Genomic DNA, 17157 nt, shown 5'->3' with positions numbered 1-17157 from the left:
GAAAGAGAACTTAAGGAAACAACCCCATTTACCACTGCATCAAACTGAATAAAATACCTAGGAACACACCTACCTAAGGAAACAAAAGACTGCTACGCATACAACTATAAAATACTGATGAAGAAAGTAAAAGATGACACAAACAGATGGAGAGATATGTTCTTGGACTGGAAGAATCAACACTGTGAAAATGACTATACTACTCAAAGCAATGTACACATTCAATGCAATCACTATCAAACTACCACTGGCATTTTTCACAGAAATAGAACAAAAAATTTCACAATTTGTATGGAAACAAAAGACCCTGCATAGCCAAAGCAATCTTGAGAAAGAAAAACGGATTTGGTGGAATCAGGCTTCTGGACTTCAGACTATACTAGAAAGCTACAGTAATCAAGACAGTATGGTACTGGCACAAAAACAGAAATATAGATCAATGGAACAGGAGAGAAAGCCAGAGATAAACCCACGCAAATATGGTCACCTTATTTTTGATAAAGGAGGCAAGAGTATACAATGCAGAAAAACCAGCCTCTTCAATAAGCGGTGTTGGGAACACTGGACAGCTACATGTAAAAGAATGAAATTAGATCATCCCTAACACCATACACAAAAATAAACTACTCAAAATGGATTAAAGACCTAAATGTAAGGCCAGACATTATAAAACTCTTAGACAAAAACATAGGCAGAACACTCTGTGACATAAATCACAGCAAGATCCTTTTTGACTCCCCTCCTAGAGAAATGGAAATTTTAAAAAACTAAACAAATGGGACCTAATGAAACTTAAAACTTTTTGTACAGCAAAGGAAACCATAAACAAGATGAAAAGACAACCCTCAGAATGGGGGAAAATATTTTCAAATGAAGCAACTGACAAAGGATTAATCTCCAAAATTTACAAGCAGCTCATGCAGCTCAATATCAAAAAAACAAACAATCCAATCCAAAAATGGGCAGAAGACCTAAATAGACATTTCTCCAAAGAAGGACAGATTACCAACAAACACATTAAAGGATGCTCAACATTACTAATAATTAGAGAAATGCAGATCAAAACTACAATTAGGTTTCACCTCAAACCAGTCAAGAATGGCCATCAGCAAAAAATCTACAAACAATAAATGCTGGAGAGGGTGTGGAGAAAAGGGACCCTCTTGCACTGTTGGTGGGAATGTAAATCGATACAGCCACTATGGAGAACAGTAGGAGGTTCCTTAAAAACTTAAAATAGAACTACCATACGACCCAGCAATCCCACTACTGGGCATATACCCTGAGAAAACCATAATTCAAAAAGAGACGCATACCACAATGTTCACTGCAACTCTATTTACAATAGCCAGGACATGGAAGCGACCTAAATGTCCATCAACAGATGAATGGACAAAGAAGATGTGGCACATATATACAATGGAATATTACTCAGCCATAAAAAGAAACGAAATTGAGCTATTTGTAGTGAAGTGGATGAACCTAGAGTCTGTCATACAGAGTGAAGTTAAGTCAGAAAAAGAAAAACAAATACCGTATGCTAACACATATATATGGAATCTAAAAACAAATGGTTCTGAAGAACCTAGGGCCAGGACAGGAATAAAGATGCAGACATAGAGAATGGACTTGAGGACACAGGGAGGCAGAAGGGTAAGCTGCAATGAAGTATAAGCAGCTTCTAGAGGGGTGGGATAGGAAGGTTGGGAGGGAGACGCAAGAGTGATGAGATGTGGGGATATATGTATATGTATAGCTGAATCACTTTGTTATAAAGCAGAAACTAACACACCATTGTAAAGCAATTATACTCAACAGAGCTGGAGGAATCAGGCTCCCTGACTTCAGACTATACTACAAACCTACGGTCATCAAGACACTATGGTACAGTACGGTACTGGTACAAAAACAGAAATATACATCAATGGAACAGCATAGAAAGCCCAGAGATAAACCCACACACCTCAGTCACCTTATCTTTGACAAAGGAGGCAAGAATATACAATGGAGAAAAGACAGTCTCTTCAATAAGTGGTGCTGGGAAAACTGGCCAGCTACATGCTAAAGAATGAAATTAGAGCACATTAGAAATTTCTAATTTCTAATGAAATTAGAAATTAGAGCACACCATACACAATAATAAACTCAAAATGGATTAAAAACTTAAATGTAAGGCCAGATACTATAAAACTGTTAGAGGAAAACATAGGGAGAACACTCTGTGACATAAACTACAGCAAGATCTTTTTCCATCCACCTCCTAGAATAATGAAAATAAAAACAAAAATAAACAAATGGGACCTAGTTAATTTATTAATTAAACTTCAAAGCTTTTGCACAGCAAAGGAAACCATAAAGAAGACGAAAAGACAACCCTCAGAATGGAAGAAAATATTTGCAAATGAAGCAACTGACAAGGGATTAATCTCCAAAGTTTACCTGCAGCTCAATATCAAAAAAGCAAACCAATCAAAAAGTGGGCAGAAGATCTAAATAGACATTTCTCCAAAGAAGACATACAGATGGCCAAAAAGCACATGATAAGATGCTCAACATCACTAACTATTAGAGAAATGCAAATCAAAACTACAATAAGGTATCACCTCACGCAAGTCAGAATGGCCATCATCAATAAGGTCTACAAACAGTAAGTGCTGGAGAGGGTGTGGAGAAAAGGGAATCCTCCTACACTGTTGGTGGGAATGCAAACTGGTACAGCCACTATGGAGAACAGTATGGAGGTTCCTCAAAAAAGTAAAAATAGAGCTACCATATAATCCAGCAGTCTCACTCCTGGGCATATATACGGAGAAAACCAGAATTCAAAAGGATGCATGCACCCCGATGATCACTGCAGCACTATTTACAATAGCCAGGACATGGAAGCACCTTAAATGTGCATCAACAGAGGAATGCATAAAGAAGATGTGGTGCATATATATACAACTAAATATTACACACCCATAAAAAAGAACAAAATAATGCCATTTGCAGCAACATGGATGGACCTCGAGATTCTCATACTTAGTGACTTAAGTCAGACAAAGAAAGACAAATATCATATGATATCATTTACATGTCAAATCTAAGAAAAGGCTACAAATGAACTTATCTACAAAACCAAAATAGAGATACAGAGGTAGAAAATAAACTTATGGTTACCGGTGGGTGAGGGTGGGGGAGGGATAAATTGGAAGATTGGGATTGACACATACACACTACTATATATAAAATAGGTAACTAATAAGGACCTCCTCTACTCAATACTGTGTAATAGCCTCTATGGGAAAACAATCTTAAAAAGAGCAGATATATGTATTTGTGTAACAGATTCACTGTGCTGTACACCTGAAACTAACACAACATTGTAAATCAATTATACCCCAATAAAAATTTTTTCAAAATAAATAAATGAAATAAAATATATTAATAGTTTTAAAAAAGAACAAATAAGGAAATTACAGATAATACAGAACTATCTGTATTATCATAGATAATAATGCAGATATTAACGCAGAACTATAACAATGAAACAAATTATTCTAGCTGTGATTACCAACTATGGAAATCTGAATGCCTCCAACAAACTTTATTAGGCTGCTTATATTTCCTTCTATATACATCACACTTTTCATTTGCATATAGGAAATTTAATAAATAAATCAAAACTGTTCCTGATTTTCCTTGTTCAAAAACAGAACTAGTTTAGATCACCCCAGCTCTATAACCCACAAAATACAGAGACCCCAAAAGACATGTATAAGAATCTTCATAGCAAGAAACCTGTAGTAATCCCAGCCTAGAATCAACCCAAATGTCCATCTTCAGTAAAATGAATATACATACATTATAGATTATGATATATATATTCCTAAAATAGACTACTACATAGCAATGAGAATAAATGACTATATACCCAACAACACAAGTGAATCTGAAAATGGGCACAAAAGTAGCAGGAAACAAAAGAGGGCATAGTGTATGATTCCAGGCAAAGCAGAATTTTGGTTCCAGAACCCTCTGGCAAGAGCACAGTGACTCGAAGAGCCACAAAGCGAATCTTTGGGATGATAATAATGTTCTGTTTCTTAAACTGTACACTGATTGCACAGATGTTTTCACTTTGTAAAAATACAGTTGACCCTTGAACAGCAACATGTTTGAAGTATGTGGGTTTACTTACACTTGGATTTTTTTCAATAGCAAATACTACAATATACACAACCTGCAGTTGGCTGGATCCATGGTTGGTTGAATCCACAAATACAGAGGGCCAACTAAAAGTCATATGCAGATTTTCAACTGCACAGAGGGTAGGTGCCCCTAACCCCCATGTTGTTCAACGGTCAACTGTAATCAGTCTGTATACTAAAGATTTGTGTACTTTTCTATATACGTGTTGAACGTAAATAAAAAGTTTACTTTAAAAAAAACAGATTTTTCAATTCTGAAATTAATTCTGTCCCTCACACAAATCTCAAAAGTTTATCTTCACTAAGCTATCTCTTCTAAGATAACGGGTCTTACTTTACATGCCTAAAATATTGTGTACTTCAAATCCAGGTCTCTAGTTAACTCAATGATTCACTTTTCATTTAAGTTTATTTTGGTCTTGCTCTTTTTTTTAATGTATACATTCTATGAGTTCAAAATTAACAATGCAGCTACTCAAGGAAGTTAGTCTAAATCTGCAATTTACACTGTGATAAGAGACAACCACTGTAAATAACACCCATGTTAATGTTCTAGCTATATAATTAAAATTTTTATTCCAAGGAGTTATCTACTGACAAACTGATGGACACAGTGAAAATTTTAATTCATGTTCATGGAGTTCTCATAGAAATGGGACCTAAGAAGGGACCAAAGAAGCCAGTTTTTATACTTTTTAGACAGAGAAACACTAAATTTATAAGAAATTTATAGGACAAAAATAACTTAGGCTTTGGGTGCTTAATTAGTGAAGAATCTAAACTGAGTTTGGGCTTGGGGTAATAAATTAAAGAAGTAACAAGGTCTGTTTGTATAGGCTTTTTGACCTCAAATTCCCTATCTCTGTTGATAAGAATTTCCTTCTACCTTCATTTTTCATATGCAATTTATTCCCTACTTTCAGGAAGACAGAGAGGAGGTTCAAAGTGTCCCTCTTGCATCAGCTCTTTCTTAAGTAACTTTAATTCAAAATAATCAATATGCCATTGAGGCACACTTTGGGGCAACGTACCCTGGGCCCCAACAATAGCAATAATAAAATATTTATAACAAGAGAATTCACCAAATTGAATATTTAAAAAGCAAACAAAAAATACCAACTACAGAACCATCTATCAAGAAATTCAATCCAACAAATATTTTGTGAACACTTACTATGAATATGAAAATCTATTAAACACAGAAGGAAATCAAAACATAATAAGGGGGGGCTTCCCTGGTGGCGCAGTGGTTGAGAGTCCGCCTGCCAATGCAGGGGACACGGGTTCGTGCCCCAGTCTGGGAAGATCTCACATGCCGCGGAGCGGCTGGGCCTGTGAGCCATGGCCGCTGAGCCTGCACGTCCGGAGCCTGTGCTCCGCAACGGGAGAGGCCACAACAGTGAAAGGCCCGCGTACCGCAAAAAAAAAAAAATAATAATAATAATAAGGGGGTAAAACATTGGTGAATGGGGTATCTACTCACTAAAAAGTAACTTTTTAAAAAAACAAAAAAAATCATGAATAAGGCATGGTCCCTGTCCTATCTGAGATAAAGATATATCAAATAATTACAGTAAATTCATTGGTATGGAGCACTTAATATATACCTGTACGTGAAGTCTGTTGTTTATAAGTCAAAAATTCAGAGACTGAGTATATGCTTCCATAATTAAAAGTTATATTATTATAGACAAAATACAACCAAGTGAATCTGGGCTACATCCTCATTTTTCTCAGAAGACAGGATAATATAAAAATAGCAATAAACTGAATATCAGGAGACCTAGATTTTAGTCTTGCTGTTTTTATTAAATAGTTGTAAGACCTCAAGCAAGTCATTAACTCCTTTAAATTTTGGTTCTTTGTGTGCAAAATAAGGCAGTTGATTTAAATCAACTTTGAAACAACTTCTCAAAAGATTCTGTAAGAGAAAGCCAAAAAATAAAGAGGGAAAATAATCTACATGGATGAACAAAAATACAGAGTTTTTAAGCAAGAATATCTACTAACTACATGGTAACAGAGTCTTCTAATGAAAACCTAAAGTAACTAACCCTAGACTAAAATCAGAAGACCTGGGTTCTAGTACTACTCATATGACTATAGGCAAATAACGACCAATTTCAGCCTTAGTTTCCTGAACATTAGGTATTAGCTTCCTATACAATTGGGACATCTACTTTGCTACCCTCACATGGCTGCTATTGAAAATAAACTGATACAAAAACGTGTTATTTTGTAAACTTAAAAATTGTACAAATATTCCCATTACTAAAATATGATTTAAGATAATTTTGTATGGACAGTGAAAATTTATTTATTTTTCTACTTAATTTTCTCTAAGGAAAAAAATATCAAGAGTAACAAATTAGTTATTGTGTATATGGCACCTCAATCATTACCAAAAAACCTGTTGATAAAATCTTCCCAAAACATTTCATCATAAGGACAAATATTTGACAACATCATTATTAAGTATTTACTATATTCCAGATTCTGTGATAAATCCTCATAATAACCATATAAGACAGGTAATACCATTATTCCCTACTACAATGTTTAAACTGGGCTCAGAGAAGTCAGGAAACATTCCCCAAATCACAGAACTAATGAGTGGAAATGCCAAAATTCTAATCCCAAGAAGTCAAACTCCAAAGTCTAAGTCCTTAAATATAAACACTATAGCACCTCTACATACCTCTTAATACTACTTTTATAACACTTTTACGTGCCTCACAGTTTCAACTCTACCACTAGTCTAAAGAGAATGACTACACTATCTGCATATGCAGAAAAACCTACAAATCATTTTTTAAAGCTTAATTTCAACTCTGGGATCTGAACCTCTGACAGGCATTCAGAGTTTTCTGTCATTCTTTCTCCTTCTAATTAAATATGAGAAAGGGAAATGGTGAAAGCATTATATGAAAGGGAAGGGAGAAAGGCTCTCTAATACCTTTATGTAAGGTCATTTTTCTCCTAGTGTCTTTGATTCTACTGGTTTAGCAAGCTGAAAGATACTACCTAAGGTAGAACTTTGGGTCTTCTCCAATCAGTGAAGTTAAGAACCTGCTGACTACATATACTCAGACAGGATTTGCCAATTCTAAGTCTTCCCCATAGATGAACTTACTGACTGTCCTCTGACAACAAGGATGGTAAAAGCTTGGATCAGCCCTACATAATAATGGTTCACTGAGAAAACTTATGATTCCCAAACTCTTAAATTTCTAAACATCAGTATTTCAAAGAGAATCTTATATGACTACAGTTATTATTATATAGCCCAGCAGAGACATTTCTTTATTGCCCAAGTTGAAAGGCAATAAAGAAAAGGTTATTAATTACTAATAACTTCAGTAAAACTAATAAATATAAATTAAAAAGGAACCTATAACGTGGCTCCAGGGACATCTCTCATAAAACACAAAAGAATATAACAAATGGCCAAAATAAAAATAAACTATGTATAAAAAGCAGGAAAATATTCTGCTGAGAAATGACTAAGATGAAAAGATAATTTATAATACTACTATGTGTATACTGGGTTAATTGTAATTAATCAAACTTTTCATTGAGTTGTCAATGTAATACTTAATTGGCATATAAGTATTTTTTTAAATTATGGTGAAAGGTATGAATACATGACACAAGTATTTTGTCTCCATCTGCTGGAAAGTAACAGCACTATCCTAACATCAATAAAATCTGTAAATGCTGGCAAAGTAAGAATTTCTGAAGATATAAAATCACATCTTTAATATTTATACATCATTTTCATGAAACTTCAGAGCTTTAATACTTTTTACATTTTGTTATAGAATGTAACAAACCAAAGGATTACATCCTTACAGAACCATACTTTTCATTAATCCATTCAAAATATAAACTCAAATATAAAAACATTATCGAGTATAAAAATATTTAATAAATTTGCTAACATATTATAGTTAAAATAATCTTCCCAAGTACTAATAATTTAAATGAGGCCTTAAAAGACTGCATGTTTTATCATTGCTTTCCTATATGTAAACTGAACCTTTAGTAATAATCCATAGATGCTCATAATATAAAACCATACAAATTTCACATCAGATAATCAATATACATCATTGTTCTGCAAATACATAAACAGACACAGATATCTGCAGACTAGATCAAAATTACAGCATCAAGCAGAAATATTTAAATAATAACTAGTGATAAAATTTAGATTTAATACATCTCAAAATCTGATTTAGATTATTATTCATTTTTGGAATTCATAATACATCTTGCCAATCTACTAGCAGACTCAGTTGATTCCCTTAGGAATACCAAGTTATAAGAAATGCCTGTGTGGCTACAATCAAAATATGAAGATACCTTTAGTAACTGATGACACATTACAGTCTTCTGGTGGAAGACCTGTCCCACCATCCTTCCAGTATGGGTTCAATTCTCTTTCCAGCAGTCTGAACTGGAACAAAACATTTTCAGAGGTCACAATTTTAAAATAACCCCACCATAAAATATATTAATAAATTAAAAACCTGAGACTCAGTTAACAATTGTAACCTTAGGGAAATACTTTAAAAGCTCTTAAGACACACTCTTTTCCAACTTGCAGGAAATAATGTCTAAATTAATATTCATTCAATGCTTTTCTTGAATACCTACCATGAATCAGAATTGTGCTAGATGCAGAAAATGTAATAGTCAATATGCCTAACACAGCCTTTGCTAGCTTATGAGATAGTGAGGAATACAGACAATATACAAGTAACTGTCAAGTGCTTTGAAGACAGAAGTACAGAGTGTTAAAGCCATACACAATTCAAACTCCTCTCATGCTGACAAATCAAAGACTTCCTAAAGGAAGTAATATGAGTACTATTAGACCTAAGGATGAGCAAGAATTAGCCAGTTTCTTCTGTGGGAAAAGAGAATTAAGAGGTTCCAAGTATAGGAATAAAAGCATGTTCATAAAGCCCAAGAGGAAAGAAAAAGCACTGCACCTTTAGGGAACAAAGTAATTCAGACTGGCTAAAACTTGAGAAGCATGAATGAACATCAATAAGAGATTAGGTTATAGAATAATCAGGGACTAGGCCACAGGAAACACTTTAAACTGCTATTGGAGCTTTCTGCTGGGGCAATGGTAAGTCATAAACATGATCAGCTTTGTGTTACACAAAGAGCAAACTGGTTTCAGAGTGGAGAAAAGACTGGAGAAAAGCAACATTATAGGTAGGAAACCAGTAAGAAGATTGTGGCAGTAATCAGGAAAAAGATGACAGTAGCCTAGTCACAGTGCAAGTGTCTACTGTGTTCCAAGCACTATGCCAGGTACTGGGGCTATAATTAATAAGCCAGGCATAGTCCTTACCGTCAAAGAAATTATGGCCTTGAGAAAGGAGAAAGACAAGCAATATTAATATAGAAGAGTGCTATGAAAGTAAAGACTGCTATAGAAACATATACTAGGGGTATCCAATTTGACTTAAGGGGTCAGAAAATGCTTCTTAGAACTAATAATGGCAATTATTAGAAATAATAATGGCAATTAGATAGAGAAGAATGGAAAGAGTTAAATGTTAGTTAGCTTCCAGAACCAACCTTTGAAAACAAAAATGTTGGATAAAAAATTTTTAAAAAGCATTTAAAATGTATTCATGAGCTGACAAAAAAGTACAGAATCTCCAAACAACAAAATTTAAGTTAGGAATTTCCTGGCGGTCCAGTGGTTAAGACGCCGTGCTTCCACTGCAGGGGGTGCGGGTCCGATCCCTGGTCTGGGAACTAAGATCCCACATCACATGGTGCGGCAAAAAAATAGAAAAAAACAAACAAAAAAATTTTTATGTTAAAGGTTAACTTAGAGGGATAAGCAAAGTAGTAAGGATTTGACTTCTTATAATGTACACACAAAAAGATTCTGCCACCTCCCTTTTTAGCCTACTGTAAAATCTCACAGTATCTACAATTTCTTCCAGTGGTCTTATTTGGACACTCAGAGAGATACATATCAGATATTCAACAGGATAACAAAGACTAAAATTACAAACTGAGGAGGACAATTGACAACTGGTAAGACGAATTATGAGATACTATCTGAAAGTACACAAAAGACACAAGACTGAATATATAAAGAACTACCATCAGTAAGAAAAAGATAAAAAACATAAACAAGCAGTTCATACTATAAGAAATCTAAATGACAAAAAAAGAGATCTCTCCTAGTAATCAGAGGAATGCATATTAATACATGAAATACCATTTCTCACACATTATTCAGCATGACATAATTTTAAAGTTTGACAATACAGATACTAAGTATGGTTAAGAAACATACATTGTTGGGGCACAATAAATTGATATAATCTCTTTGCAAGTGTTTGTGAAAGAAAATAGGTGCGTACTTAATAACTTAGCAATTCCACTTCTAAATATGCACTATGGAGAAATTTAGCACTGCTTGTAATAGTTTGTAAGAGTGAAAAACAAAATATCCATTCCAAGAGGAATGGATATTTACAGAATGGCAGAGTTAGATTATGAAAGACTATACAGTGATTGAAAGGAATGAAATAGAAATAAAATATATCAACATGAATCAATCTCTAAAACATGCTCAGACCTTCTAGTCAAGAGATTTATTAAAGTTCAGTTCATGTTGCCATGTTTGTCTCTGCTCAGGACAAACCGAAAAGATATACAAAATATAAAACACTGCTAAGTTCAAAACAAGATAAACCCATCTCTGTGGACCAAAAACAGAAGAGAAATGCAAAGCAGTAAGCATAACTGAAGCCACATGACTACTGGGCTCTATGTGCAAGCAGAAAACGTTAGTCCTTAGTTCAATTTCTAAAACATAATAAATACTAAAGGTGCTCCAGCATATACAGGGGAATGGAAACAAAGCCAAGGACTGGAGTGGGGAGATGCCCTGCTTATGAAAAAAGGTTGAAAAATTGGTATGCATCTCTATGTGCTATAGACTGGTTTTATAGATATGTGCCATAGATCTGAAGCTTACAGCACAATGTGAGAAAGAAGCCAAGAAGACACAAAGACTTGAGCATTGGCTTTCAAGCTTTTCTGTGACCTTGACCCATAGAGAGATTTTCTGTGTGTATGTGTATCCAAAACAAAGGTTTTAGGAAACAAAATGTATATTTGTTACATGTAATACATGCTGATATTTTATATTTTTAAATGATGACAGCAATAAATTTCTGACTCACAATATGAAAAACATTAGCATAAAGCACAAAAGAAATGATATCCTCAATATAAAGAAGACATATGAAATCAACATTCTTCACACTGAAGCTTCAGTTACGGACCATCATTTTAGTCTTCTTCCTACGATCTTCATTTATTTTCACTCCCATTATAGGAATTATCATTTGATTCTAAGGCAAGGGCCATATTTTCCTCAAAATAAACCAAACATTTATCATGTGTTAAGAATACGATGATGTAGGAAGGAGAGATCAAGATGGTGGAGTAGGAGGATGTGGAGCTCACTTCCTTCCAAGAACACAGCAAAAATACATCTACATGTGGAACAATTCTCACTGAAAACCAACAGGAGACTGGTAGAAAGACTCTTATACAACAAAGGCTGTAAGAAAAATCCACACAGATTCAAGTAGAAAGAGAAGAGAAGCAATCAAGTCAGGAATTGTGACCCTGGGAGGGGACACAGAAAAGGAAGGAGATTACATGGACTCAGAGATCCTCCCTGGGGGGTGAGCAATTCAAGCCACATATTGGGTTCCCTAGTCCTAGGGTCCAATGCCAAGAAGACAAGTCCCCTTAGCTGATTGGAAAACCAGTGGGACTAACAGGGGGACTGTAAGAAACCTAGACTCTGCTCATGAAGAGCACATACAAATTTGATTACTCTCAAAACAAGGCAGCAGAAGTAGACTTAAACTGCCCCAGGACTCTGGCCAGTTTCCTACAACACCCCCAGCCCATGCTCCAGCCTAAGCCAAGTGCCCACTACAGCACCACTTGCTCCATGGCACAGTTCCATACTGGCGCAAGGGATGCTGCACCCAAGAAGAGTACATAGTTGTGAGAAATGAACCCTGCTCAGATCTGGAACAGCATCTGAATGGAGTGACGGCAACCACTAAAGGTGCTTGGCGAGGCAGCACATCAGGAGCAGTCTGTAACTCTGACTGGTCTGGGACCACCACAGCCCACTCCCTGACCGAAGCCAAGTGCCCATTCCAGCCTCTCTTGCTATGCCATGCAGCTCCAAACTGGGGCAAGGGCTACAGGACTGAGGGGAGTATGCTGTTTTGAGGGACAGAGCTAACCTGACCCAGAATGGCATCTGACGGGGGTGGGGGAAGGTGGCAGTCGCTGCAGCTGTTTAGGGAAGCAGTTCATTGGGTGAGGTCCGAAACTCAGACTGGGGTCCAGAACACCACAGCCCACACCTGACCTTTGCCGAGCACCCACTCTGGCCCCTCTTGCTCCAATACTGGTCCCCTCTGGGGCAAAGTACTGGTGCTAGGAACGAAAAGAGTACACACTTAAAGGGAATGGAGCCAGCTCACTCCCAAATAACAGGGCTTCTGCTCCAGGAACTTGGGGCCCTATACCACCTCCAATAAGGTGGTGTTGGTCACTGAGCAGAGAAGAACCCCAGGCTCACACCTGGCTCTGACTCTAGTCCCTCCATCTTCCAGTCTCACCTCCTACAAAGGTGACAGCTGCCAGCACACCCTGTGGAAAGATGTGACTCATGCTCAGGTCAGATCCAGTTCTCCCATCAAAGCCACTGGGCACATGGAGACTGCATAGAAATGCTCCCACACAAGGACACTCCTTCGAGATCAGAGTAGGTAAATGTTTCACCTAATATCACAGACACAGAGAAAGTTAAGCAAAATGAGAAGACAGAAAACTGTTTCAAGTGAAAGAACAAGAGAAAAACCCTAAAGAAACCAACTAATGAAACAGCAGTGAACAACTTAATATACAAAGAGTTCAAAGCATTAATAATAGGAATACTGACTAAATTAGAGGAAAGAATAGATGAACAGAGAATTTTAAAAAGGAACTAAAAAACATTTTTAAAAGACAGAACTGAAGAACATGCTAACTGAAATGCAAAACACATTAGAAGGAACCAACAGCAGACAAAGTGATACGGAAGAAGATGAAATAAAAATTAACTCAATCTGAACAGAAAAAGAGAAACAAGGTTTAAAAAAAATGAGAACAGTTAAGGGATCTCTAAGATAACATCCAGCATACCAACATTCACACTCTAGGGGTCCTAGTAGGAGAAGAGAGAGAGAGGCAGGGCAAAAACGTGTTTGATGAAATTATGGACTGCCAGAACCTGAAGAAGGAAACAGAAATCCAAGTACAGGAAGCACAGAGGGTACTAACCCAACCCTAAAAAAATGTTAAAGCATTTTCTCTAAGTGGAAAAGTAAAAGCTACAACAAGTAAGAATCTATAGGAAAGGGAAAATCCCACTAGTAAAGGCAAATATATAGTAAAGCCTATGACTCAATCACTTAAATAGGCTCTTACTAAGATTAAGACAAAAAACTGTGAAATCAACTATATCTACAACGAACAGTTAAGGGAAAACATGAATATGTAAAATACATCATTAAAAACACAAAATGTGGTGAAGGGGTTTAGAAAAATGTAAATCGTTTAGAATGTGTTTGAACTTAAATGACTACCAGTTTAAAACATGTAAATATAGTTATAGGTCAACATATATGAACCCTATGGTAACTGCAAATCAAAAACCTGTACTACATACAAAAAATCTAAAGAAAAAGGAACACAGGCATACCACTAAAGAAAATCATCAAACCCCAAGGGAAGGAACTAAAAGAAGAAAAGAACAAAGAAGAACTGAAAAACCAACCAGTAAACAAGTAACAAAATGGGAATAAGGACACACCTATCAATAATCACTGCAAATGTAAATGGACTAAATGATCCAATCAAAAGACACAGAGCAGCTGATTGGATTAAAAAAAAAACAAGACCCATCTAAATGCTTCTTGTAAGAGACTCACTTCAAACATAAAGACACATAAACTGGAAGTGACAGGATAGAAAAAAATAATTCATGCAAATGGAAATGACAAGAAAGCAGGGGTAGAAGTACTCACTTCAGACAAATTTTAAAATAAAGTCAATAAAAAAAGATAAAGAAGGGCATTATTAACAAAAAGGATTTCAATGCAAGAAGAGGAGATAACACTCATTAACATATATGCACCTAATATAGGAGCACCTAAATATATATATATAGCAAATATTAACAGACATAAAGGGAGAAATTGACAATAACAAATAATAGAAGAGGATTTTAACACCGCACTTACATCAATGAACAAATCATCCAGACAAGAAAACAGTAATCTTTTTTTTTTTTTTTTTTTTTTTGCGGTACGTGGGCCTCTCACTGTTGTGGCCTCTCCTGTTGTGGAGCACAGGCTCCGGACACGCAGGCTCAGCAGCCATGGCTCATGGGCCCAGCCACTCTGCGGCATGTGGGATCTTCCCGGACCGGGGCACGAACCCATGTCCCCTGCATCGGCAGGCAGACTCTCAACCACTGCGCCACCAGGGAAGCCCAAACAGTAATCTTAAATGATACTTTGGACCAGATGGGCTTAGTAGATATCTACAGGACATTCCATCCAAAAACAGTAGAATAAACATTCTTTTCAAGTGCATATGGAACATTTTCCAGAATAGATCACATAGGAGGCCAAACAACAAGTCTCAACTAATTTAAGAAGATAGAAATTATATCAAGCAGTTTTTCCAACCACAAGGCATGAAACTAGAAATCAATTAACGGGAAGAAAAATGGAAAAAACACAAAATGTGGAGACTCAACAATATGCTACTAAAAGAAAAACCAATGGGTCAATGAAGAAATCAAAGACGAAATCAAACAAAACCTCTAGACAAATGAAAATAACACAACTTTCCAAAATCTGTGCTACACAGCAAAAGTAGTTCTAAAGGTAAGTTTATAGCAGTAAAAGGCCAACCTCAAGAAACAAGAAAAATCTCATTAACAACCTAACCTACCATCTAATGGAATTAGAAAAAGAAGAACAAACAAAAGCAGAAAGAAAGCAATTCACATCCGAGAGGAAATAAATAAAACAAAGAACAAAAAAGAAAAAAAAAATAGAAATGACCAATGAAACCAAGAGTTGATGTTTTGAAAAGATAAACAAAACTGATAAGCCTTTAGGCAGATTCATCAAGGAAAAAAGAGAGAGGACCCAAATAAAATAAGAAATGAAAGAGGAAAAATAACAACTGCTATCACAGAGATACAAAAATATCAAAACAGAATACTATGAACAATTAATATGCCAACAAATTGGACAACCTAGAAGTAATAAACTTCTATAAACATAAAAACTTACAAGACTGAATCAGGACAAAATAGACCATATGAACAGAAAGATCACTAGTAGTAAAATTGAATTTGTACTTTAAAAAACTCTCAGCAAACAAAAGTTCAGGAACAAATCCATTCCTGGGAGAAGTCTACCAAAAATATATAAAAGAACTAATATCTATACCTTCTCAAACTCCTCCAAAAAATTGAAGAAGAGGGAACATTCCCAAATTAATTCTATGAGGCCATCGCTAATTACCCTGATACTAAAATAAAATAAAGACACTACCAAAAAAAAAAATGACAGGTGAATATCTCCAATGAATGAAGATCCAAATATCCTCAAGAAAATATCAGCAAACCAAATTCAACAGTATATAAAACAGATCATACATAATGGTCAAGTGAGATTTATTCCAGGGATGGTTCAATATTTGCAAACCAATCAATATGATACACCACATTAACAAAAGGAGGAAAAAAAATCACATGATCATCTCAACAGACCCACAAAAAGCATTTGACAAAATTCAACATCCTTTGGTGACAAAAACTCTCATCAAAGTTGGTATAGAGGGAAAATATCTCAACATAATAAAGACCATTTGTGACAAATCCACAGCTAACCTCATACTTGATGATGAAAAGCTGAAAACTTTTCCTCTAAAATCAGGAACAAAGGGGTTCCAAGACAGCGGAGGAGTAGGAGGATGTGGAGTTCCTCTCTCTCCATGGATGCATCAGGAATACATTTATAGATGCAACAATTCTCACAGAACACCAGCTATACACTAGCAGAAGACCTTATACACCGGAAAGGACTATAAAGATCCCTGCATAACTGGGTAGGAAGAAAGAAAGAAGGGAGAAGGAGGAGGAGAGGAAGCGGGACAGGACCTGCATGCCAGTGGTGGGAGCTGAAGCAGGAGAGAAATTCCCTCATCCGGGGAAGCCCCCTCACCAATGAGGAAATCAGTTGGGAGAGAAGGGAAGCATTTCAGGCTGTTGATGGAGGGTGAAGCGACCGACCTGCGGCAGATGGGACAGAGTGAAAACTACACAGACGGTCTGTACCATGGCCCTAAGTGCCCCGGATTGGGATGTGTGTCCAACAGTGCACATGGGGGCTGGGAACTGGAGCATGGGGAATAGAGAGTAAACCCGGGGCAAGAACTGCTGCTGGCTGTGGGGAGATGGTGTGAGGGAACAGGAGGGAGGAAATAGCAACAGAGAATGCCTATGGAGGAAAACCGGAATGCCATGGAAGCAGGGCACTACTGCTGAGTCACATGCAGGGGGTGGAGCCACCATTGTAGCCAGTCTCTCCCCACATGCCAGCGCCTAGCACCAGGCAATACAAAAGGCCCTGCCAGGGCTGGCCCTCATGAGCCTGTCACTGGGCACTACAAAAAAACCAGACTGGGCTAGCCCTTGCACACCTGCTGCCAGGCACTAAAAACAGACTGACCAGGGCTGGCCCTCGCACGCATGCCACTGGGCACTAGAAAAGGTTCCCACTAGGGCCATATCTCTTGCGCCCATGGCCGCCAGCTCCCCCAC

The 17157-nt window shown here is 36.7% G+C and overlaps 1 protein-coding gene across 2 annotated transcripts in view; it reads right to left on the bottom strand.

Moving 5' to 3' along the window:
- CWF19L2 (CWF19 like cell cycle control factor 2) overlaps window positions 1-17157 on the bottom strand; it is a 194148-nt gene that overhangs the window by 133964 nt on the left and 43027 nt on the right. For both annotated transcript variants that reach the window (XM_079929782.1, XM_079929783.1), the window contains exon 6: window positions 8559-8652. In XM_079929782.1, coding sequence (XP_079785908.1) covers window positions 8559-8652 — 94 coding nt within the window. The remainder of the gene's footprint in view (window positions 1-8558; window positions 8653-17157) is intronic.

This window comes from Stenella coeruleoalba, assembly GCF_951394435.1.
Source record: "Stenella coeruleoalba genome assembly, chromosome: 8".
NCBI classification, from domain to species: domain Eukaryota; kingdom Metazoa; phylum Chordata; class Mammalia; order Artiodactyla; family Delphinidae; genus Stenella; species Stenella coeruleoalba.
Note: the sequence above shows the minus strand (reverse complement) of the source record. Positions and strands in the feature narration are given on the sequence as shown.